The sequence below is a fragment of the Sus scrofa genome, chromosome 2 (genome assembly GCF_000003025.6).
Source record: "Sus scrofa isolate TJ Tabasco breed Duroc chromosome 2, Sscrofa11.1, whole genome shotgun sequence".
In the NCBI taxonomy this organism is placed as follows: domain Eukaryota; kingdom Metazoa; phylum Chordata; class Mammalia; order Artiodactyla; family Suidae; genus Sus; species Sus scrofa.
In genome coordinates this window covers 25,567,411-25,593,078 of record NC_010444.4, presented here as the reverse complement: position 1 = coordinate 25,593,078, position 25,668 = coordinate 25,567,411, and the positions used below count along the sequence as shown (strand labels likewise).

Genomic DNA, 25,668 nt, shown 5'->3' with positions numbered 1-25,668 from the left:
GTACCAACCCTGGGTTCTCAGCCCTCAAGAGGTACGGAAAAGACTGACCGAGAAGTCCCCACAAGCCCCCAGGGGAGGAAGAGGAGGTCACTGAAAGTCACGCTGGGCAGCCACCATGGGAGGCTGTCACTGTGGCCAGGAGGCTGAGTCACCCAAACTGAGGTCAAAGAGGAGTCCCCCCAAATCTCAGGCTATCAGTGCCGGAGCTGGGGAGCAGTCAAGTCACAGCAGGGAGGACCACTGGGCCACATAGCACAAGTAACAGTAGTTACAGGCTTGAGCACCCAATGTCAGCAAAATGCCCAGGAAGGAGAAAGTCCCACTAAACACATCTAAGACCCAGCAGGGGAGTTCTCGTTGTGGCTCAGTGGTAATGAACCCAACTAGTATCTCTGAGGATTTGGGTTTGATCCCTGGCTTCGCTCAGTGGGCTAAGGATCTGGTGTTGCTGTGGCTGTGGTATAGGCCGGCAGCTATAGGTCCGATTTGACCACTAGCCCGGGAACTTCCACATGCCATGGGTGTGGCTCTAAAAAAAAGAAGAAAAAAAAAAAAGACACTCCCACACAGAAAGAATCAGCAAGAACTCAGGAGTCCTACTGTGTCTCAAGGCTTAAAGTCCTATAAGCCTCCATGGCACCATCTTGGAGAGGAGGAAATGGTGATGAAAGCAGGGGGGAGAGGATGAAAGAGTGAGTCACCCCAAAAGATCACTTAGGGAACTGGATTGGATTCATGTTTTTCGCTCTATTATTCATTGGTAGCCAAGGGTGGGACTCAAGAGGAAAATTACTTAAGTTACAGAGAAAAAGCTACAAGCCAGTGTGAGGAAATAGGTGATTCCCATTTAGAGGCAATGAAAATGTCTCATTCAGTTCTGTATCTATTCTCAGTAAATGGTAAAGGTTTGGGGAGGTTCAAAGCAGAGTTGTGTGCTCAGTCTAGAACATGAGACCAAGAAAGTGCTAGGATCATCAAATCCCTGATACTTCCCTGTTTGTCTTTATCTGACCATCCCCCTGCCCCCCTCTGTGACCCAGCAAACTGCAAGCACTAGCATTGAAAAGATGGCATCAGATCTGCTATATGCATTATTTGGGAATTATAATCTGGGGGTCTTTGTTTCTTTTCTTTTTAGGGCCATACCCACAGCATATGAAAGTTCCCAGGCTAGGGGTCGAATCACAGCTGCACCTGCTGGCCTACACCACAGCCACAGCAATGCCAGATCCGAGCAGTCCCTGTGATCTACACCACAGCTCACAGTAATGCTGGATCCCTAACCTACTGAGCGAGGCCAGGGATCGAACCCACATCCTTATGGACACTGTATTGGCTTCTCAACCTGCTGAGGATTCAACAAGAACTCCTGGGGATCTATTTTAAAGGGCTGCCACCCAGTCATTGGGCCCAACACATGTAGCTCCAAGAGGCTGCATGCAGGAATCAGAGCCATGGCACGCTTGTTCTGTGGGTCCAAAGCCAACCCTTGTTTTATTAAAACGTGTACAGGGGATTGGAGAGGGCAAGGACCACGTCGTGTTGTGGCAGTGACAGTGTGGGCTGACACCAACATCATAGCCAGGCTCTACCTTCTGGGGCTGTCCTACAGGCAGCTCTTGAGAACTCGGTCTGGCTGGAGCCTGGGAAGAGACCTGATGAAGCCAGTCTTGACCAGAGTTGGCCATGGCAGTTGCAGTCACACCGCTGAAGAAGGCATGGAGAAGGCCACTGGGTCCGTTGAACCGGGAGGATTTTTTTCACTGTTCATATCATCTATTTTGAAGACACTGAATTCTTGCAAGTGGCTCTGGTGTCTTCCAAATGGTCCCAGCAGGCAGGGAGGCAGTGGCTTACCAGAAAGTAAGCTCTACGCACCTTCCACTGGTTTTGAAATCAGAAGCCCTGGTGCAGCCAAATTCACGGGCAGAAGCAGACTTCGGGTCCAAACTGCCTGGGGCAACACACACATACGGATAGATGCAAGGAAAAGCCACCCCGTGGGCCTGCGGCTCATTTCATGTTTCTCTCTATCCAGTCTTTAAAAGGCAGCACTTTGGTGAAGGCTGTGTAAAGGCTGTGGGTGCATGTTTTGTCATAGCTCCAGCTGACCAGCCCCACCAGATGCCAGCGGGGCTCAGGGGACGCCCGTCCCGGGAAGGACACAGCCGCGATGCCGCCCGTCTCTGCTGTGCAGATGTTCGAAGGGGCGGTGGGGTCCCAGCTGGCACAGAACATGTTGTCCGTGACACTCACTGGGATGCCGTGGTCCTCGTGCTGCTCCTCACACAGCAGCGAGTCCGCCACCCTGACCACCCCCGAGCGCAGTGTGTCATTCTTGAAGCCGGGGCTCCTTGCGTCTGCCAGGATGTTCCATCCGGCCACGGTGATGCGGGCCTCCTGGAAGGAGGTGCTGAGGTCCCGAGAGGCCGCCAGGCAGATGGGCTGGACGCGGCTGCTGATGCGAGCCTTGTCCAGGAGCTTCAGGACGGCGATGTCGGCATCCAGCAGGATGGGGTCATAGTTGGGATGCAGGATGATGGCAGAAATCTACCAAGGCAAGGAATGGACAGCAACGGTGAGGGGCCCGCTGCACATGATGACAACAGGCAGGCCCTGGGGCTACGTTATCGGGAAGACATGTCTAAGAGATGGCTGCAATTACTCAGAGATACTCCGTTCAAGGGACCATAGAAACCAATCGCTCTCTTTCCAGGGTTGCAAACCAAGAAACGCCTATGTACAGGGGCTGGCAGGGGGTATAAAATAAGCAGAGTGGACAAGGGAGGTTTTGGAGAATGGAAGTGCACACGCCACGCAGAGTGGGCAGTTGCCTCTTTGCTCCAGCTGACTGCTGCCATGCAGAAACTCTAATTCTGGCAAAGACTCAGATCTCTGGCTGAAACCTCTTGATTGTTAAATGTTGGCAAACAACCAATTAAAGAAAATATATAAGAGCACTTTGGACTTCCCGTGTGGCCATGACAAAGCACACTATCAAAGCACGAAGCCCTCCAGGTTACCAGTTTGCAACCTGTGGTCCACAGTAAACATTTCATTTCCCCTCAAGCCAGTAAGACAGAGCTGCACATGCTCAGGATGGTGCACAAGACTTTTCACAAAGGCTCCCCCTGACTGTCCCCATCCTTGCTGATCACCGTCTTTGACGGGGGCTTCCAGCAGCTTACATCTGTGACACGCTCTAATATTTTTATAGATGTGTTCTGTCCCTTCAGCTACATTTGGGCCCATTTCCTCAGGGATTCTGTTGTGTTGAACCACTCAGAATATACTGGTCTGTCTCTTCCCCTAGCCTGTGACTCTTCAGGGCAAAAGCCACGCCTAATACCATCCTGTATCTATTCCCAGTAAATGGCATGCTGTGGGAACTCAGCGATGGATGGATGGATGGATGGATGGGTGGGTGGGTGGGTGGGTGGACAGACTAATGGATGAGTTGGGTGGGTGAATGGCTGGATGGGGAAGAGTGAGAGAGTCAGACAGGCAGGGAAAGAAAAGATTATAAATTGGTTAGGAGTCTCTCTCTATGTCCTCAGAGCGGACCTATTCCAGTGTCCTAAACATAAGCGATTAACTTCTGATGACCACAATGGTCGAAGATATTACTATCTTATTTTTAAAACAATTTAAGGGGGGAAAGCCTCCACAGTCTTTCTAGGTGCCCCTTGATCGTACCTGTCAATATGAAAGATTAGGCACCTACTACATGTGTAGTATTTCCAGGCTCTGGGCTGGGTGCTAATGTGTCAAGGTGACAGGACTAGCACAGGCACGGCTCTCCCAGGAGGGGCTGAGTCAGAGACCCCGTTTCCAGGCTGCAGGCTGCAGCCCCCACTCACCCGCAAGCTCTGGATGCTCTTCTCATCCCGGTGGTCATCACGGTAGAATTTCCCCAGGACGACTTTGAGGTCCGCTGTCTTGATCACGGTCACCCTCCCCAGCTCAGTGACGCAGTGGGCAGCCGCCACCACGGTGCGCTCATTGACCAGGGCGCCGCTGCAGACCAGGAACCACGCATCCTTGTGGAGGCTGCCCCCGTGCACCCCACTGGCCCTCCTGTAGATGGCGGCCTGCCACGGCCAGCGCGTCCCCTGGGTCTTTGGGGAAGTGACGTTCTCAGTTTTCCCGCAAACTATGGAGACAAAGCACCAGCTCAGTGAGACAGACCCAGACCTTCCCGCCCAAAGGGGAATGTGTCAGTCAACCAACAGAGCACGAATCTGGAAAGAGGGATTTTATGGGGGTCGAGACCACAGGGCATCTAACCTGTTTCTCTTTTCCCTTTAAATATTCATCAGTCACCTTGACATGGCTGCCTCTAATGTCTAGGGTTACGATTAGAGGCTTACCATCCCCAGCACTTTGTGGGCAAGTTGCCTAATCCGTGGGAGCCTCAGTCTTCTTGCCTGCAAGACAGACGCAGTAAATGCAACTGTCTGATAGGGTTCTGGAGGAGACTGGATGAGATGCTGTATAGCAGTAGTTAGACTCAGGCTATCGTGACTATCGCGATAAAGATGAGCACCTCGAATGAAGCCACGCTCCTCGCCTTTGACAAAGAGGATGGGGATACCGTAGTAGGTACGAGATCCTATTCCAGACACTTCCATGTATTATCTCAGTAATCACTATAACCTTGTTAGGAATTAGTACCTCATTATCTCATGAATAACAATAACCTAATTAATATCATTGGGTGATAAGGATGAAGACTGGGGCTTAGACAAAGTAGCCAGGATGACATCACTAGACCACCTCTGGCCCTTTTTAACTCCCTCCCCACTCGGTATTTCACGACGGCTCGGTCCCTTTGCTCCAAGTGAGAGAATTATCCACAAGAAAGTATACTCTTCCCCCCAAATTCATCTAAGCTTTAATGAGTTATTTTTCCTGGGTAATAAGTTTAAGCCAAAGGAAAGAACCTCTAACTGTGGAATTTCATACTTCACCAAGCTAGGGAATGTATCAGAAGACCATGTGTTTGGACAAGGATTTTTTCCTAAAAAGTCTTCAACAGGGTCAGTGGCTGTTTGTAAACAGCCATGACAGATATAAGCTGCTCTGGCCCAAGGACAGGCCTTGACTCACTTGGGACGCAGGATGGGGCACGACCACTCCACTTTCCAGTCCTCAGACATGTCCTCCGGCTGCTGCCCAGGCGGCGGTAGAAGGGGGAGATGCATTCATATTGGAGCTGGGTGTGCAGATGTTGGTACCCAGGGGGCAGGTCTCCAAAGGGAAGGGCTGGCTTCTTGGTAAGGGTGTCCTGCAGTTTTTGCTTGCTGAAGGCTGAGGAGTACAGCTGGTGTAACGGCGTCTCCCTGCAGGGGGCACACAGCCCCAGAAAGAGAGGAGGGCAAGAGACAGACACGTGGCCCGTTTAGTACCCATCCAAGCCCGAGATAGGTGGTTACAGAGGAAGAACAAATCAGCTGTCTCTTCCTCTTTCTGTCTCTCTCTCTCCTTTCCTCTCCTCCCCTCCCTCCCTCCCTCCGCACCCCCCACCCCACGCCTCTCTACCACTGAGCAAGTTTGCTTGCACTCTTCAACCTTCATTTAATCCTCCATTTCCATTTCTGGCATGCCTCCAGCTACCCAGGATTTTAATCAAAGAACGTAACATCTAACACAATAGCTGCTATCCCAAGGTATGCTACACATGCGCACACACACGAGTTAATTGTGAAATTAAACAAGAAAGCAAGTTAATTTAAAGGAGAGAAATCCAGGCGGCTGCTTTCCTTTAACCATTATCATAATGGGGCAGTATGAGGAATTGACTCGAACTAAACTGTGTTGATACAGTAGCTTGATTTAGCAATTAGCAGACGTAATTAGTCCACCTCCGAGAATAGCACTTTCTCTCAGGGCACACTGGGAGAAATAAAGAGCGCTGTGTGGAAATGTGAAAAGGTCTTTTAAACGAGCCCTGGAGTTGAAGCCCCCAGAGACACCCTGGGATTCTTGGGAAAGACGTATGCACACTACATGGCTCGCGCTGATTTTATCCCAGCGCCTAATGACTATTAACTGACAAGTGAGATTTCCTTCAGGAGTCAGTGTTTTCATCCCTGTTCCATGAATGGAGGAAGGAGGCCCAGAGAGGTAGGTGGGGGTGCTGAAGGGCACACAGGAAGTTAAGGCAGAACTCAGGGTGGTGCTGAGAAGTTCCCACCCCGGTATCCCTGCTGTGCCAATCCAAGACATCGTAAGAAATCGGTTTCATGTGTCTCTACAGTGATTGGCTCAGAGCAAATATTCCATCCACATTGATTTCATCCCACAAATCTTTTGCTCATGTTTAGAACCACGTCTGCAGTTCAGGGAGCTTCTGGACTTGTGAACAAGCTCAGCTCTTGGCCCTTGAAGGTTTACATTGCCTCTGGAGGTTCCTGTGTGAGCCTGGCTGCTGGGGATTATCGGGTCCCTGCTCCAGGAGTGTGACTTCCAGAAAGATGTTGAAAAGCAAGTTTTAGGCATGTTTTCTCATCTGCATGAGACACCTGACACCTTGTCACCTAACCCCCATTACAACTTCTGCACAAGTTGCAAAGGCTGGTGGTCTTTTTTTAAACAGCTCTGAGCCCCCTCTCCAAGGCATCTCCTTGGGAAGAACTCTTCAGAAGGGAGTTGAGCTGCAGGTAAATCACAAAGATCAGAAAGGGAGGGGCAGAAATTGGATTCCACTGTCACTCTTCCCAAGGCAATGCTTTGCCTAGAAGGGAAGTGGAATAAGAGAGCCAGAGGCAGAATGGGAGACGGAGGAATATCCTGATTTTTGAATATTTCACGTCACTTGGTTGGGGTCAGTTCTCGTCACGATTCACTGTTGCTATTTCTAAAACCAAGAGCTATGGCTGGTGGGTGTTCACAGGTGCAAGGCATCTTGCTAAGACCTTAACGTCAGGCTTGGTTCAAGATGCAAGCATCAGGGAGCAGACCCTGAGGACCCGGAAACTGCATCCTGGCTTTGCTCCCTCCTCTAGCAATGTCACCTCGGGCAAGTTCCTTACCTTCTCGGAGCCTCGGTTTACCCATCTGTAATCAAAAGGTAATAAAATCTAAAATGAAGTGGTAATAATAACAAGAATAATACCTACCTCAGAGGTTGTAGTAAAGATTAAGTGAGCTAACGCACATTAAGAATTCAGAAGCATAACTGGCACAAACAAACACCCCATAAACGCTCGCTATTGGCCTTGCATTTAATCCTTAACAATCCCCAGAGACAAGAGTTACGGTGCTTACCCTCACTTTTTGAAAGAGGAATGAAAGGCTCTGTAAGTTTAGGAACTTCCCCAAGAATACCCAGCACTAAAGAGAGATGACAGAACCAGGTCTTGAACCCACCAATCCAATCTGCTCATTCATTCAATATTCTGGGGCGAGGGGGTCCCCTATGTGGCAGGCACTGTTCTGGGCACTGGAAGTTCAGCCTGAACCAAACAGAAAATGTTTCTGCACTTGCAACTTTCACATTTTTTGGTGGGGTGTGGGGAGACAGAAACAGGACAAATAAAACAAAGTGCCCGGAGAACAACAGGTGGAGATGGCCGATGAATTGAAAGCTGGAGGTCTCCGTAAAGGCTGGAGAGCGCTGGGTAAAGAAGACAGCCCAGCAGTCACCGTGGAGGTGGGGCTGCTATTTTTAAAAGGATAATCATGGAAGGTCAGGGAAAAACTGAGCAGAGAACCAAAGGAAGCCAAGCATTAAGCCTCGTGAAATCCAGGGGAAGCAGGTTATAAGGTTCCACAGCCCGCCACCAGGGGGCCCCACCTCTATCGTTCCAGGAAGAGGGCTGGGTGGGTGTCCCAGAGGCAGGTCCCTCCTCAGGGGCCAGTCATTCATCAACAGTTCCTGGCTCCACCAGCCTTTCTCATGGGATTGGTCACTACCAAGAACATCTTTCTAAGCCTCAGCTGGCTGTGTTTGGTAAGAATGCCATCTTCCTCAAAGCTGCATGATAAATAATATAGAGTAATTTCAGAAAGACTCAAGTATTAAAATCCAGTTCCTCAAAGACCATCTTCACGTCTGACTTCCCACCAACCTCTTACTTTCCCACGAGCCACTGAAATCTGTACACCTTCCAACAGTTGCTACCTCTTGGCTAAAGGCAGCCAGTTAATCAGCCTCCATCTAACAAGCCCTATTCTTTCCTGGCCGGTCAGCACTGAGTGTCCCCAGGAAACCTCAGACTGCCTTTGGCCAAACACAAGTGGGGAAAGGGGGTGGGAGAGGAACATCCACGCGCCTTTCAAGCAGAGTTCAGAGGTTTCCACCTCACCTTGACTGAACCTGCATGGGAAGAACTCTCCGTCTCACCAGGTCTGAGATCTTTGGTTCTCGGCAGGCTAGGGGAAAAAAAGATAACACCGCATGATCCTTTTCCATAGTAACTGTTCACACCATTCAGTTCAGATGCGTACCTCGCCACCCTTTCTGGACACCAGTACACATTCCCTGGGTTCTCAGAGGTAAGACGCATCAGCCACGCCTGGACAGCTCGCTTGCAAAAGAGCATGGTGCCTTTCGTCTAAATCGAGAGCTCCTTTTGAAGAACCCAAGTGGAATAAACACATCTGCAGGGCTGGTCCACTCAGGTGGTAGATAGAAAACAATGATGCTTAACAGATTGGGATATCTGTTTGCAAAAATAAATTTAGCAGAGTCGCTGCTGTGGTGCAGTGGGTTATGAATCCATCTGCAGTGGCTCCGGTCACTGTGGAGGCACAGGTTCGATCCCCAGCCCAGGAATTTCCATAAGCCACAGCTGTGGCCGTAAATAATAATACTACTAATAAAAAACAGTATTAGTGCACTTGATCAAGAGAGAATAAAAGCCAAAGTCAAGGTTCTAAAATATAGCCTAACAAAGGGAATTTCATGGTTCTCATTTAAAATCAGAACAACAATGTCAACCACCAATAAGTCTTGAGTAAGTGATTCCTCTATGTCCTTTCTCCACAATTAAGCCTCCTAATGATCCTTTGAAGGCAACTCCAGTGATCCTTTGAGGGCCCAGTTTTAATTCTGTTGAAGTCTTTCTTCACAAGTGCAAAGGACGCCCTTCCATCTCGCTTTCCCAATCAAGCAGCCAACATTCTTCTAATTAGCAACCTAGGGAACTTCGGTTGTATTAATTTGTAAGAGAAGAGCTGACAGAAATCTCCAAGGACGTCCGTAACCCCCTTTCCATTCCTAATGAAATCAAGAATCAGCGTCTGTGCTGGTGGGGACGAAGGTCGGTCCTGGCTAAAGTCTAAAGTGATTTCTTCCTTTCACAAACCAGTCTTTCATTCCTTTTCCCATGAGTCAGGTTGTTGACAAACAACCAGAAGGGAAAGTGGAGGACCGAGGCAATTATCGGGAGAATCTAGGCCAAGGATATGCTTTTTGTCCCAAGAAACAGCTGGGTAATTGGGACCTGCCACCAGAAAGAGAGGCGCTCTTGATCCGGAGCAACTCGTGAGTCAATTCAGTAAGAAACTACGCATCCCCACCGCCAAGGTTCAAACTTCCCTACAGAACATTCCATTTGTTCTGGTCCCAAACTACGCTTTTAAATTTACCCCCCAGATTCCCAGATGGACTCACTTTTGGTTTACCATGATTCTTTCACTTCTTACACCACTTACATATTAATTGAAGCAATGACTATGCATTGATATGGCTACATTTATCTACTCCTAGGTAAGTTAGTACAAGAATAAAACAAAATAGACGTATCATCCGTGCCAACCTATGTGGAGGGAGGCATCTTCCTTTGTCCTCCAACCAACTGGAAGACATCCCAACTTCTCTTCACTTCAACACATCCTTCCCTGCTTCCCAGACGGGCTCCGGTCCCACCTGCTTGCTACCTGCAATTGGCCCGATTGCAGTGCATTCTCTGAATATACACCACTCAAGCGTTCTACAACTCTCCTTTGACTGTCCAAGGGTTTACTGTCTTTTTGAAAGTCTTAGGCGTTCCCATCGTGTTGCAGCAGAAACGAATCCGACGAGGAACCATGAGGTTGCGGGTTTGATCCCTGGCCTTGCTCAGTGGGTTAAGGATCTGGCGTTTCTGTGAGCTGTGGCGTAGGTTGCAGACGCGGCTTGGATCTGGTGTGGCTGTGGCTGTGGTGTAGGCCGGCAGCTACAGCTCCTGATTCGACCCCTAGCCTGGGAACCTCCATATGCTGCGGGTGCGGCCCTAAAAAGAGAAAAGACAAAATAAATAAATAAATAAAATAAAATAAAACATACATTTTAAAAATAAATAAATAAAATAAACATCTGACCAGCTCAGACCTCCCTCCACATAGGCTGGCAGGATGATGTGTCTATTTTGTTTTATTCTTGTACTAACTTACATAAAAGTAGATAAACGTAGCCATATCAATGCATATTCATTGCTTCAGTTCTATGCTTGAGTTTGCAGATTTAAAACTCAGCTTTGTCATCTTTCCTAAACTGCTAACTACATCACTCTCCTTGAGCACATCAAGATGTTGTAATTAAGAGAAGCAGGTCCTGTGGTAACCCCCCAAAGAAGCAAATGTTTTTATGGATGGTTTCCAACTTAAGAGTAACATAAGGTTCCAATGAGAACTTGAGAGAGAAATGCATTTTTCCAGGGGCTCAAAAACATCTACGGGAGCTACCAAAATGTCCAGCAACTCCATCTATTTCTACAGACTTCAGACAGATTTGCAAGTTACCTTTTATGCAGATGGGCTGTTTCCCAGACCACTCTCCATTCTGCTGGCAAGTTCTCATCTCATTGCCACTAAGAACATAGGAGTTGTTACAAAAGAAGGACATGACGGTGCCAATTTTTGCATAGCGCCCATTGATAAGCCCAGGGCCTCCTGTAATCTCCTTGTACCCATTGACTGGGCCCCCAGGGTCTGAGCAGTTTCTTTCTTCGAGGACTGTAAAGTGAAAAGAAGAGAAAGGGACAGCTATTAGGAGGCTGAAGCATTCCATTCTAGAATCGAATCTTTTCACGTTTCACTGAATTAAACACACGGTGCTGTGGAGCCTGCTAACAATGGCACTCAAAGGAATTACCAAGAGAAAACTCGTAATAGAAAACACATGCATTAGACAGATCGCTCCCCTGTTTTAACAACGTATTCTTAAATTGAGAAGTGTTTCATTCCATGCACAAATGAATTTGATGCCACAACAGGCTCTCTCATATGATCATGTTCATTTCTTTCTCAAACTGTAGAAATGGGCAAGCCTGGACAAAATAAACATTTCGCCTCGATTTTATAATCAGTATGCAAGGGTTATTGCTTTTCAGTGTTGTAATAACATCCCCTCGCTTCCCTAAAGCTTGAGCAATTAGACTAAAATACTCAGTGTTCTATCTGTATTGTACACAGAAAGTAGAAAACAAAATTAGAAACGAGAGTATTATATGAATTTAGATTTTCTATCTCATCTGCAGGAACATAAATGTGTGGGAAGATGTAGTTAAAAAAACGCTAGAGGACAATATAAATTCAGAGATACACCAGATTTCCCTTAATCTCCAAATATAATTTTCCATCTAAACATTTAACAATATCCATTACAAAGGTATCTCTAGTCTCTCTCATTGCACAGCTACTTAGTGTACAGTTAGCATCAACAGCTATTCTAAACACTGAGCAGGATATTAGATACATCCTGGAAATACTCCATCAGCCAAATAACATATTTTTCTCCAGTGGCTATACTGGATATTACCTGAGTATGACTTGCCTATGGACACAGAGTGAGCTCCCTAAAAGAATCAACCTGTAATTACTGAGTTTGGGCACCAGTCACTTAATCAGTCTCTTTTTACATCATTATTTCTAAGACCAGGTTCCTCTGTATAAAACAGTCCTCGCGCAATGCAATTATGCATTGAATACACTTTTCTTCTGTAACTGTCCCAATTACCCTTCACACAACTTGTTCGCTTCCAGGCAAGAAGTGATTTTCTATTCACATAACACTTCTAAAATATTTGAGATCCAAAAATTAATAAACGTCCCTATGTGCCATTTGGCAAGGTTGCTAATATTGGCCAAGTTACAGGTTTGTCTGCTGTAAGATTGCCTGTAGATCATGTGACAGGCCATCTCAGTGACACTCTGTGTGCTTTGGGCCATGGGATATGAGCAACTTCCCTGGGGGTGACTCCAAAGTCCCATCTTAAGTGTCAAAAAAAGAGACCTCACTGAGTGAGCTGTTGAAAAATACCAAATTGGTCTAAGGAAGGCCATGCATTTTTTTGAAGCTTCAAGTGGTCACACAAAGTTCCCGTGCTTGTATTTTCAGAAATCCCTCTATGACATGGGAGGAAGAGACTGAAAAAGCATTCCATATTGCTTCAGTGATGGAGCTACCTTCTTATAGTCCAGACTCACTGCTTTACATGTAGCCCAGACACAAGCACAGCTGGAGCTCATGGACTGCAATCATCTCAAAAACATGTGTTCTACCTGCAAGTTTTAGAAAGTGGAATTCACTGTCAACATAAAAATCAGAGGATTTCTCATCAAAATCTGTGTTACTGGCTTCTGACAAAACTCAGCTCTGGAAACCCCAGGTCTGTATTCCCACATGGCAAAAATCAGCTGGCATGGGGAGGGGCTCTGCTTGGATGGGGGCCTCATTCTTCCCCTGGCCACAGCTCTCACCGGAGATGTGAATTCTGGCTGATTAGGCTATCAAAGGGCTATAGTTTGTGTAATTCAAGGGTGGTTCCTCATCCATTTTGAGCTTTGCTTGCTACCACTCATGGCTAGGAAAGATGCAAGTACTTCAGACCAGTCTTGGAATACTGAAAGAAAATGAGCTAGCCTCAAGGCTACATCAGCCTCAGCAGAAGATGATAAATCGCTTCTACCGAGTCCAATCATTGGGTTTTTTTCTCCTCTTCAAAGTAAGTCCTTTCATGGTCCACAAGGCTCCCACTCCATAATTTCCTATGTGCAGGATTCTCATGGATCATATTTCTTTCTTTTTTCATGTTTAAAGTTTGATTAAAGTTGGTTTACAAGGTTGTGATCGTTTCTGCTGTACAACAAAGTGATTTAGTTACACATGCACACATATCCATTCTTTTTCAGATTCTTTTCCATATAGGTTATCACAATATTGGGTGGAGTTCCCTGTGCTATATGCATGGATCATATTTCTATTACATTACATGTGGGTTTGACTGGCAGGAATATGGGAGAGTTCTTGAGCCCTTGAAGGTGAAAAAGACTTGGGTTCTTTGTTTCTCTCACTGAAGAGGCTTTAAAGGGAGATTTAAAGAGAAACAGACTCAAGATATCTAAGCACATCTACCCAAGGCTGAGGAATTCTGTCATATTTTTGTAATTCTTAAATGCCTCTTCCTTTGTTTGGTGAAAACAGATTTATGGTTACCAAAAGGCACAGGCTGGGGGATGGGATGGACTGAGGATTTGGGATTGGCATATGCACACTAAGATCTTAGAATGGAGAACTGTTATTTGATTTTAAGTTATGCTCATGATATATCACCAGGGTTGAGCTTAATGATACTTCCAAGGGAGGGTTCAACGGAAGGCAAGACTTATGGTTGAAATTCAAAAGAAATGCAGACATTAGAAACAGATTTGTAAACGATTCAGGTAATGTAATTGTCGGACACTACTTCAAAATAGATAGACCAAAAATAAAAAAATAAAATAAAAGACAAAATTGAGAACTTTGATAGAAAATGGAAAACCTTAAAAAAAAATAACCAAAGGAGACATCTAGAACTCTAAAAGTTGTAATGACATAAAGTAAAAACTCAGTGGATGAGTTTAATAGCAAACTAAATGCAGCTTCAGAGTATTAACAAACTACGCTATATACACAGGTCCTGTGGCCAGTCATTCCATATAACTCAGTGTGCATGTGCCAATCCCAAATCCTCAGTCCATCCCTTCCCCCATCTGTCCCCTTTGGTAACCATAAGTTTGTTTTCAAAGTCTATGAGTCTGTATAAGTCAACTATACTTCAAAAAAAAATTTTTTTTTCTTTCTAGGGCTGCACCCTCAGCATATGGAGGTTCCCAGGTGAGGGGTTGAATCAGAGCTACAGCTGTTGGCCTGCACCACAGCCACAGCAACACAGGATCTGAGCCGTGCCTGCCACAGCTCACAGTAACACCAGATCCTTAACCCACTGAGCAAGGTCAGGGATCGAACCCACAACCTCATGGTTCCTATCTGATTCTTTGCTGCTGCACCATGACAGGAACTCCCCCCAAAAAATTTGTTTAAAGGGTATTAACAAACTGAAAGATAACTTCAAAGAAAAGATTCAGAACAAAGCCCAAGAGACAAAGAAAGTGAAAAATGTTTAGGAAAATGTAAGGATACAGCAAGAAGGCTAATAAATACATAGAAGGGGCATCCTAGATGAAAAGGGGGAGAATGGAGCAAAACCAATATATAAAGAAAAAACAACTAAACTTGTTCTGATGGAAGACATCAATCTATAGATTTATATACAAAATCCCAAGGCAGATAAATATGAAGAAAACCATACAGACATATCATATAAAACTGTTAAAAGCCCAATAAAAAAAAATTAAGCAGCCAAAGGGGGCTGAAGAGATTGGGGAAACATACTTTAAAACAATGACAGGGAGTCCCCATTGTGTCTCAGTGGGTTAAGAACCTGACGTCTCTGTGAGGATGCAGGTTCAATCCTTGGCCTCGTTCAGTGGGTTATGGATCTGGCGTTGCTGTAAGCTGTGGCATAGGCTGCAGATGTGGCTCAGATCTGGGGTGGCTGTGGCAAAGGCCTGCGGCTGCAGCTCCAATTTGACCCCTGACTTGGGAACGTTCATATGCCACAGGTACAGCCAATAAAAAAATGAACTAATTACAATCATTATCTCTGGCTTGTAATATTGAGTTTTTGCTTCTTTATTCTTTTTTCAAGTTTTATAATCAGAAAATGCAGCCATAAAAGTTTACCGTTGATTGTTTTTGTTGTTCTTTCTATTATTATTTTTTAAAGTATCCGGCAAAATGACTTGGGCCCTCCCTGCTAAGACTATAAATCTAGCATTAAATATTCATGCCTTTTTTGTGTCTTCTCATACCCTCTCCACCCCATGCAAATCTCTTTATCATCTTGCATAATCATAGAGTAATTCAACTTGCTATGAACTCAGATTTAAATGAATTTTGTCACTAGACTCTGGAGGAAAAGTAATGGCCTCCAGGATCAGATAACTATAGGCTCAAATAACCACTTGGTCCTCAGGGTTCAGAATAAGCCCACAGTAGGTGTTCAACAAATGTTTGTTTATGGGTGGAAAGGATTAAAACTAACACGTATTCATTCTCCCACTTAATAAACTAGAGCCTGAAAACGTAATCTCGGCAAATCTTGCTCTTCTCGTCTATAAAGTGAGACAATAACACTTTCCTGGCTGGTCTGGTTTTGAGGAGTAATTTATATTCCACGTAGGTTCCACTTCCTTTATTTGCCTTTATTTACAAAGCACCCAACTGCCTTTAAAAATCAATTCTCCAAATTCATACACCTTAAAGAAAAACCCATAAAGAAACCTAAAGGCCCAGTAGGCCTATTCAAATACAGAGCAATATGCTCTGGCCTCTTGCTAATGTCTACACAGGACAGGCTTCCAGACCTGGGTCTAGTATGTGGGTTCAGACTTCTGGGTACCAACCACGGTCTCTGTACAGTCATCTATCTTAATCCTGTATAATGAAGACTTAAAATTATATTTTTGTATCAAACATCTACTGGGCATTAGTCACTCTTCCCTCATTTATTTCCTGTACTTTCCAAAGTTGTACACTTTCTTGTGATGCTTTTGAAGAGAATTCTAAGGCTTCATTTCCCTCCCAGTTTAGACACCTACCTGTTGGGTTCATAGACCATCTGCATCTCATCAGAGCATCTCCCCAGGGTGAGATTTCCAAACTCTCTCTTTTTTCCCCCCTGTGGGTTCTCTATTTAGAAACCTTTGTATCTTCCTATTGAACAGATTCGTGATTCTTTTCTATTTGATTTTTCAAGAGCATGGGATTTCATTTCTCCTCAGTGGGATGGATGTCTTCACACAGAGCAAAACGAGAATTTGAAACATCTGCATCTCTGGTGTGAAGAAGCATCAAGCTCCTGTTTTGCTAAGTAAACTAGTCCATGATTAGTCACAAAGAGCACTCTGCTCTGTTACTTCCAAGGACTCAGCACGAGGGTATAAACACATGAAGATTAGCATGCCTCAAAATGCCGTTGTGTGAACAAAACCAGCACTTGGGATGCCTTTCTCCAGATACAATAAACATTTAAAGAAACACCTTCCCTTGTCTTTTTTTCTCAGGGCAACCATTTCAGGCAGTTTGCTGTGACACCACTTTATAGAGGATGGGCAATGGCTTTGGGATGGCTGGTAGTGATCACGCTTGGTGCCCCGCCCAGCTCTCCTCACAACCCCTTTACCAGCTCAGCTTCTACATGGGTGCTTTACTGGCACCCGCTGCCTTCAGAGGACCGACCTTGGCCATAGGCGCCATCCTGCTCATACGAAGAGCTGACAAATGCCTAATTTTTTTCCCCTCCGTATGCCCACCCCACCGTAGCCAGTGACTGATGGGTGCGAAAGTACCAAAGCCCAACTCCTATTTCTTGAGGTGTGACTTACACTTCCCCAAACTCCCCAGGATGGGGCCGAGTCTGGGAATTCAGGTGGAATCCCTCTTGCTGGGTTTCTTCCTCTTCTCTATGCTGCTTTCCCAGCTCCCTGATGAGCTGATCCTGAGAGTACTTCCTTTAGTAAATCGTTTGGACCCAAACACTTGGGCTCAGGGTCTGGTGTGGGGAGACACTAAGCTAAGAGAGCTCTGCTGTTTCTTAGCCCTGGGCATCAGAGCCCCTCCCCTCTCTCAGGGTGGCACACCTGGGAGGTGATGAGACCTCACAGAGGCGATTATCTCAGCCCTGGGCATGGGGCCCCCTTCTCCTTTCAGCACTCCTGGGAGACCTCAGGGAGGATGACTGGTAGAACAACTGGAGAGGCTGCATCTCATCAGAGGGCCTCCAGCCCTGAGATACTCTCAGGCTCCAAGCCAGTCCCCCTCCACCAGCAGAGCTGTTTTGACCTAGAGGGATCAGATGCTTCAGAACAATGGACTTCCCCAAGACAAACAGTGGGGACCCAGAGCCCCCCCATCCAAGGATTCTCCCTGCTGACTTGGTGCTGTCTGTGTAAAGCCAGGGGCCTTTATACAACCCTGGGGTACAGAGGAGGCCCCCGCAATGACTAAACTTCTCTTGAGCCTGAATTCTGGGTCTTAGAGTTGGAGAAAGTTGATTTAAGGCACATAAATTCTATCTGTTCTTCCCCGATTGGTATACTGAGATTCATACTAGACGTAAGATAGCTGAGACGCCCAGGTCCAAAAGGTCTGTAAGAAATGGACATGATGATGGAGATATCAGGGAGTATGTCAGGTAAGATAGAGACATTTTAAGGAAAAGCAGCGTTGGGGTGCACATAAATAATGCCACTTTTTTGGTGCCCTCTGGTCAGATCATCTACATTGACTATGACAAAAGGAAGTTCACACTCTTCAGCCCTAATTTAGGAAGGGGACCCACCATCCCAAGTCGCTAATCATCACAAAATACAGGGAGCAGATCCAGTTGTGGCAAGAAAACAGATCTCTTGTTCCATTAATCACTCTCCACCGGTATCATTTTTTTAATGGCTGTACCTGCAACATATGGGCGTTCTTGGGCCAAGGATTGAATCTGAGCCACAGCTGCGACCTCTGCTGCTGGATCCTTTAACCCACTGTGTCAGGCCAGTGACTGAACCTGTGTCTCTGCAGCAACCCAAGCCACTGCAGTTAGGTTCTTAACCTGCTGCACCACAGCGGGAACTCCTCCACCAGTATATCCTTGTTTACAAAATATCTTTTTACGAAGGAATCCAGAATTTCAATGTGATGCACCAAACATCATGAATATTTGTCTTTTCCTTTGGTCTTGATGCTGTAAGGTCGAAGTTAGAGATAAGATCTAGAAAAAGACCCAGGAACCTAAGAGTTCAATCACTGCTTTGCCCATTGGAAGCCCAGTGTGTCTCTGTGCAGAGAAGGACTGGTGAGGTGCTGTTGCTATCAATTTCATTGATTAATTTTCCTGCACCATACTTTTTTTTTTTTTCTCCCACCATCCAGCAAGGGGATCAAGTTATCCTTACATGTATACATTACATTCACCATATGTTTAGTAAATGCCTCCTCTGTGCTCAGTGGGATCAGGCATTAGCAGACGTGTTTCTGTATGTTTAACATGGAAATTTGTAATTTAAACCCAGACATCCCAAGGCCCTTCCCAACCACACTTAAGCACTTATTAAAATGGTTTGAGGCCTTCCAATTATGTATTGCCCAAGTCTTCAGGGGAATGGAGCCATTACATAGATATAATTTTTTTCTTTAGCACCATTTCATCCTAAATCACTAGTGTCTTTCTTAACTTGGCTTCTAAAATTTCATCGGAACAGAGGATTCTAACCAGGGAATAAAGTAAAGGTAACCACTGGGGCCTTAAATGACTCTGAATGGGATGCGGCGGGAGGGGTCTCAGCAAATAGTAGCCACCCCCAGCAACTGACTGCCGTCTGGGTTGCATCCAAGATTTCATCAGGCACAATCGATTTCACTGGGTTGATACCATCAGCCTCTGTGTTGTCTGAAAGAAAAGCTCTTAATCTACAGGCAAGAACTTAGGTGAAATGGAACCAGGTTCTATTTAGATGCTTCTGCTAAGAATAACCACTGGGGATTTGCTGGAATTCAAGCTCTCGGTTTTATCTCATCTGTGTTCTCCCTGTGATACCAAACAGAATTGTTGACACAGAGATTACTGTTTAACCAGGGCACATGTTGAAGTTAATGCAGCGAGACTGGTTGATCAAGGGCACAATTACAAAAGATGAGGCAATTAGCAAAGACCCAGCGATGATGCTTCCTTATGATGGGAACAGCTACTTTCTAACACCTGTCTGAAAAATGCTAGATGGCAGAGTTTGACCAAATCCTTCAGAAGATTCTAAGTCCTTTGGGAGGTATTATAGGCTCTCTATACAAACCTTACTGGAGTCCCCACTCCCCTCCCACCCCACCCCATAAAGAACTGGGGAGGCTCTTATGTACAGAGGAGAGAGAAAGAGAGAGAGGGCGAGAGAGGGTTGTGTGTAAAAGAGAGAGTCAATTTTGGGGTCTAACATTGAATCTTTTTAAACGAATAATACAACCCTAACCCTAACCCATATTCTGAGCACCCTTCGGACAATGCAATCCTGAAATACATGTTCTTCGTCATTGATCAAAGGCTTACCCAATATTTTAAAGAAATAACCAGATGATGATCTAGCTGTCCTGAGCTCTATCCTTCTATTAACTTAACTCTGTAAAGAAGTATTTTTCCAAAGTATTTTAGATTGGGTTCTTCCAGAAGCAACCTGGGAGACCAGGATTTGAGTGCAAGTTGCTTATTTAGGTGGTAATCCCAGTAAAGACCCAAAGGAGTGTGGGGAAGTGAGACACGGAATTTTGCATTATTAAGAATGGTTATTATTATTAATCACTGGGGCAACTGAGGTTCAATGCCCCTGGGAGGCTCTGGGAGACAATGCAGAACATGCCTCGGAGTTATCCTATCCAGACAGCAAGGGATATACATTACTACCTACAGACCACCATCAACTGTTCATTGAAGGATGATGGATGAACATTAACTCCTCCAGTCTGCCCACCTGTATGAGCCAGTGGGCTCTGAGAGCTAGGGATAGCCCTTAGGCAGAGCTGCAGGAGCACAGGGCTGGAGGTCAGTGGGTTGACATGCTCAGTAACGGCATAAGCCTAATAAAATCCAGTTTTTTATTTTTTTTTTCAGGGAAGGTGAAAGGATCCAGGTTTCACAAATATTTGGTATAAGAAAAAACTATATTTCTGTTATTTACAAAACTGAAGTTAAAATCATTTCCCCAGCACCATAAGGAGACAGAAGTAGGGATTATAATAAAATGGACAATATTTGCATTTCTAAATGTACTCGTGTTCACTTTCATTTAATATACAATTAGAGGAGTTCCTGTCATGGCACAGTGGAAAGAAATCTGACTAGGAACCATGAGGTTGCAGGTTTGATCCCTGGCCTCTTTCAGGGGGTTAAGGATCCAGCGTTGCCATGAGCTGTGGTGTAGGTCACAGATGCGGCTTGGATCCCACGTTGATGTGCCTGTGGCTTAGGCCGGTGGCTACAGCTCCGATTCAACCCCTAGCCTGGAAACCTCCATATGCCGCAGGTACAGCCCTAAAAAGACAAAAGACAAAACAAACAAAAAAAAAAACCCAAAAAAAACAAAAACCATACAATTAGAGCTATACCAACTAAGGCATTTCTCTTTTTGCCTTTGCTCCCTGGAAAACTTAGAGTCACAGCCATTTGAAGCTGATCATGTCATCTGATGCAAGTGTTCAATTTCATTCTCGCATCCTATCTAGTGACTCCTTCACTTGTTTTTGCCCCATATCTACATTGTTTTACTTTAATTATTACTTACCACCTGCTTGCTTTCAGAAATAGTTTGATGTGATTTACAAAACAGCACCTAAAAAACCATATGTTTCTTTTCTCAAAATTTATATCAATGAGATTTTCAGGGTTCCCGGAGAGCCACCTGAACAACAACAACAACAAAAAAAAAACCCAACAAAAACCAAAACCAAAAACTAAGGGTACTATCCTGTCTCTTTAACAGGAGTGGGGTTTCAGAGCTGTAGGACTCTCTGGGGAGTTGTGGCAAAGGAAAGAGATCCAAAGTCAACAAAATCCATGACCCCATTATGTAGCTGGCAGTGTGGGCTGGGGTGTTCATCTCAGTTTTCAATACACTCTTGGTATCCACCCATTCTCAATCATCAGCCAAATCAAGGAAACAATTTTTGACAGAATTTCAGTTCTGTTTGAAAAGGCATTAATTTTCTCATTGGGACTTTGTTCATTCTGGAAACCCGACTTCGCAAGAGGCCAACACCCAGGACAACCACAGTTGGACTCCCATCTCTTCCTTACTTCTTCCTGTTCAGCTTCAATCTGAGTCTGATACCTCTGGACCCAACATCTTTTACTTCCACAAAGGTCCTCCCCACTCAGGCAAAAGGACTCCCACTGGGGCTATAACGCCCCTCTGAAAACCCTTCTTATCCCTGTCCAGCCAATGGAATTCTGCCCCACTCTCCCACCCAGTGTTTTCCAGCCTTCCAAGATTGTGAATGAGACAGTATCCGAGCAAAATGACACTTGGACTGCACACACTGCTATTTATTCATCTGGTAGCAATTTGGAGGCTGAGGCTTACAATTAGCTATTTGATCTTAATCAGGATTGTCCTTGGCTCCTGGTACACTGTGTCTTTCAGATACCACTTTTCTGGTGTTTGCATGGCCTATTTCATTAGCCAGCTGAAAGTCCCTGTGCCTAAGCGACAGGTCAGCTTCAAAAAAAATCCTCAGGAAGCCCTAGTCATTTTGCTCTTGTTCAAAATCCACTGGGCACCTCCTCATTTGGTAGAGTCGATGGGCAACCTATGTAACTAGAGAAACTCAGCTGTCTCCTACCTAGCAGTTGTACTCCATAAGTCTTCTGAGGGCTCCCCCAAATCTCAGAAGGTTTCCGAGTCAGCTCCTGTGGATGGGGTTGGGGGTAGGTAATAATGCTAAACTACCAGGGGAAATGTCCCCCAGCGGCTGTTACACTCAACTTTTCAAATATAAAAAAATGTCCATAAGGAAAACGGCCCAAACAAGGCAGTTCTATTCTGCTTAGTCTTGGGGATGAAGAGAACGACCTTGTAGAAGAGGCCTGAGCTTCCAAGCGCATTTGAGTCCTAAGAGGTTCTGCCAGCTTAGGAATTCTCATCACCACCATCTCCATTTCCAATGGCCTTTCTAGAAGAAGTTGTAGCCGGGAAATATGTAACATGACCACTCTCCTCTGCACCAGAAAAAGGCTAAGATTGGAATTGTTTCATGGTTCTGCCAAATGAAAGGAGGAAAGGTACCATGGAGCCCTGCTTTATCTCCCCAGTGCCTGGTACCTAACAGACACTCTCAAACGTCCAGCTGGATGAATCTGCAAACTTGGCAAGGATAACAGTACTGACCTTGTGGGGATGTTGTGACAATTAAATGAGACAGCATCACATAAAGCACAGAGCCTGACCTATATTGAGATTAGTGGAATAGCTACTGTTGTTGTTTTCAATATTTGGATGCCAATAAGAATGCTTTGTGCTGTGCACAGAGGAAGCTCTCATCTTTCGAAGCAAGGTGAGGGACCAGTAATGAACACCCTACAAGACAGGAGCCTTTAAGGAAAGGTGGGGGCTCTGCAGCCTGTGTTGAGGCACTGGAGTCAGCCTCAGGGTCTTGACAGCAGGATGTCTATTTCCATTAGAAGTCAGTTCTTCTACTCCCTGCATCTTCCCCCTGCTCCCCTCCATGGGCACACAGTCCATCTTGGCTCTAGCGGATAACCTCTTAATGCAAAGCCAAAATAAAATCTGCCCCCTGCATCAAGCCCTGCCTCAATGATCTTGTCTGCCAAAGCCAAGAGGCCCCAACAGAGAGCAGGCTAGTGGAGGGAAAGAGTTAGTAAAACAATGGTGTATCTGGTCCATTCCACGCTGATGGGCACTCCATCCCAAACTCTCGGGCTAGAGAGTTGTTTATGGGGCCTGACTGGTCCCCTTTATTATTTGGCTGGAATGCCATTCATAACTAAAACAATTGCTGCAAGCTAGCAAAATGCACCCTTATAGGCCAACCCCAAACATCTTACCCTGAATGAAAAGAGGCAAGGCCTTGGTTAAAAGGCCACAGGCTCATGGAGCCCAGTAGAGTTAATGCTAAAATGTCACTTGGTCTGTGTCAGTCTCAGTTTTACCCAACAAAGAAGGATCCAAATGAAAAGGAAAGTTTATCCCAGAAGTAGAAAAACAAATAAACAAATACCTTGGTAACTATAAAAAGGCCGTTTCTCCTGCATTGTCAGCTTTTGCTTTCCAGATCTAACTCCAAATGAGACGCTATCCCACTAAACATGCTAAGGCAGATGGCAGATTCACATCTGTATTAGGGAGGGAGAGTAGATGGGCGGCTTGGGTCTAAGGAGGTGTTTAAGAAGTAAGCAGCCCACTAGCTAATCATCTTCCCAGGGCTCCTCCAATCCCTGAAGGCTCTAGGTGATCAAGCGCTGGTAGGTAACAACTATGGATTCCCCAGGACTATCTTCCACGGAGTCGCCCCTCTACCCCTCACCCCCTCTTAGGCCAGAGTGTGTCTTCTCTTTCCTACCCTTGAAAGGAGACATTTCCTCCTGTTTTTGCGGTTTGATGTATTTATTGTTGCTCAAATAAAATATGTAAAGGATACTTTGGAGCCTTGGTTTTCTGCATAACCACAGGGGACTAACATACAGCCCACTCCACGGTTGATGAGTGACTATTAAAAAGCCCCCTGAGAAAAAGGGAGGCTGACCAGGTAACATGATGTTTGGGGCAACCTGCTCCAGAGTTTCCCAATCCAGTTCCCCTGGATATTACTCCACTTATCACCTCTAACAGCCCCCATCTCCTGGCTCTTTTGGCTACAGACTCCCCATTCCTCCTACCCAATGTGCATGTCTTCTCCTGGGATCCAAGATTCCTTTATGACAGTGGCATTGGCAGTGTCTACTTGTCATTTAAAACCTGATCTTTCTTGCCTAGATGCTGGTGTAGTGGCAGCAATACTTAGCTTTTGGCGATGAATCAGGAGGAACGGTACACAGAGACTAAAGGCTTGGAAGAATGTTCTTCAACCCTGGGACCCTGAGAAAGATTGGTTATGATCATAAACTTTGTAAAAACTAGTGCTGTTACCCTAACCCCTTATCTAGAGAATCTCATCTTTGGCCAAACTTTTAAATGGCCACATGGGGCCAGAAGTAGTAATGAGAACAAGCACTTCCATTACTCAGGTCAGTGTCTTCTATGCACCATCTCATTCCATCCCTGCCATCGAGTATTAGATAACAATTCTTAAGAAGTATTAGATAACATTTGCCTGGAACTTATAAGTGGGGAAACTGAAGCTCACAGGAGGTAAATGACTTGCTCAAGATATACCAGGCTGGTCAATTGCAGACTTAGAGGCAAAGCAAGGTCCTTCTAACCAGAGTTCAAGCTCTTTTCAGCCCAGGTTGTACCATCTCACTGTGGACAATGGTGCACCTGTCTTCCACACGTTAAGGATGAAAGGGGCCTTTAGAACTGTTAAAAAAAAAAAAAGCCAGGGAATAATTCCATTTTTACAATGTCTCACCTAAGAGGTCTTAGAACAGTTTGCATTAATTCCACCAAGTCCGAGGCACAGTATTTACCTGTGATGGGGTCTGACACACTCTCCCTGCATCCGTGTTATTAAGGTCTCGGTGAAAACCCTAAAGTTCCCAATCCCTTATTCTGATGAGAAAGTCGAGTTGCCCCTTTGAAGTTGAAGTATAAAGTGTGCCTCTCGCCCCAGGCTCTTTTCTTTCCAGTCCTTGGGACCAGCTAGCGGGAAACCTCCTTCTTCTGCTCCCAAACCCAAGTGAATCCAGAGACACCATTTTTCTTTAATTGGTGGAAGCCGATTTGTTTTGCTCCAAGGCGCGTCCGAGCCTGCAGTGCGAGCTTTGTGCCCCAGCATTGAGCCTGTTCCACCGCCCCTCATTAGGATGCAGGGGGGACAGCCCAGCACTGTCAACTGGGCCAGAGGAACAAAGGCAACAGGGAAACTGGAACGGGGCGATGAATTCCCCGCTCTCCACTTTTTCAAAACAAGATTCTGACCCTTTATTTACTGGAGAACCTATTCTGTCCTTGTGTTCCAGACAAAGAAACAGGAAACTTCAGAGGAAAAAAGGGGCTCCAGTTTCTTACACGGTGGCCCAAGGAGGCTGGGGTCGAGGAGGGTGCTGGCAGGAGGTTAGCTCGGTCCTGCAGCCCAGGCGAGGGCCACTCCCCTTTCTTTGCTCTGAGAAGAAGTCACCTGGGAGCAGGGGAAGGTCATTCTTCCTTGAGAAAGGCCTTGGGGAGAAGGCTGGGGTAGCAGCCTGTGAGGACCGTCCTGGGGGCTCTGTCACCCTCGCACGAACTGAATAGGGGGCCCCTGTGTGGACACACCTTGTGCTTTATCCTCTCCCCCATAAAACCGGACCAAGCCGTCTCCCTTCAGACCCAAGGAATTCCTTAGAAAATCAACCCATTTCCAGCAGGCAAGAATGGGTGTTCATAGCAGCTCATCTTGGAAGCTGGTGAAACCTTTCGGAGACCATTTTGGCAACAGCTCTCAAAAGTTTAAATACATGTTCCCCGCAGGGCTCAGCAGGTTACAAACGCGACTGGTATCCGTGAGGATGCAGGTTCGATCCCTGGCCTCGACTATGAACACTCATTCTTGCCTGGGTCCACTTTTCTTTAAAACAGGGTTCCTCAACCTTGGCACCCTTGACCTTTGAGGAGGATAACCCTTGGGGTGGGGGCTGCATTATAGGATGTTAGCAGCATCCTGGCCCCTAC

At 45.9% G+C, this 25,668-nt stretch overlaps 1 protein-coding gene across 6 annotated transcripts in view; it reads right to left on the bottom strand.

Moving 5' to 3' along the window:
• Positions 1,464-25,668, bottom strand: part of PAMR1 (peptidase domain containing associated with muscle regeneration 1) — a 169,226-nt gene continuing 145,021 nt past the window's right edge. For 5 of the 6 annotated variants that reach the window (XM_005660990.3, XM_021079921.1, XM_021079923.1 and 2 more), the window contains 5 exons: positions 10,729-10,941; positions 8,310-8,376; positions 5,110-5,342; positions 3,861-4,153; positions 1,464-2,550 (listed from right to left, as the gene is read on the bottom strand). In XM_005660990.3, coding sequence (XP_005661047.1) covers positions 2,014-2,550; positions 3,861-4,153; positions 5,110-5,342; positions 8,310-8,376; positions 10,729-10,941 — 1,343 coding nt within the window. In that variant the 3' untranslated portion in view covers positions 1,464-2,013. 6 annotated transcript variants of the gene reach the window in all.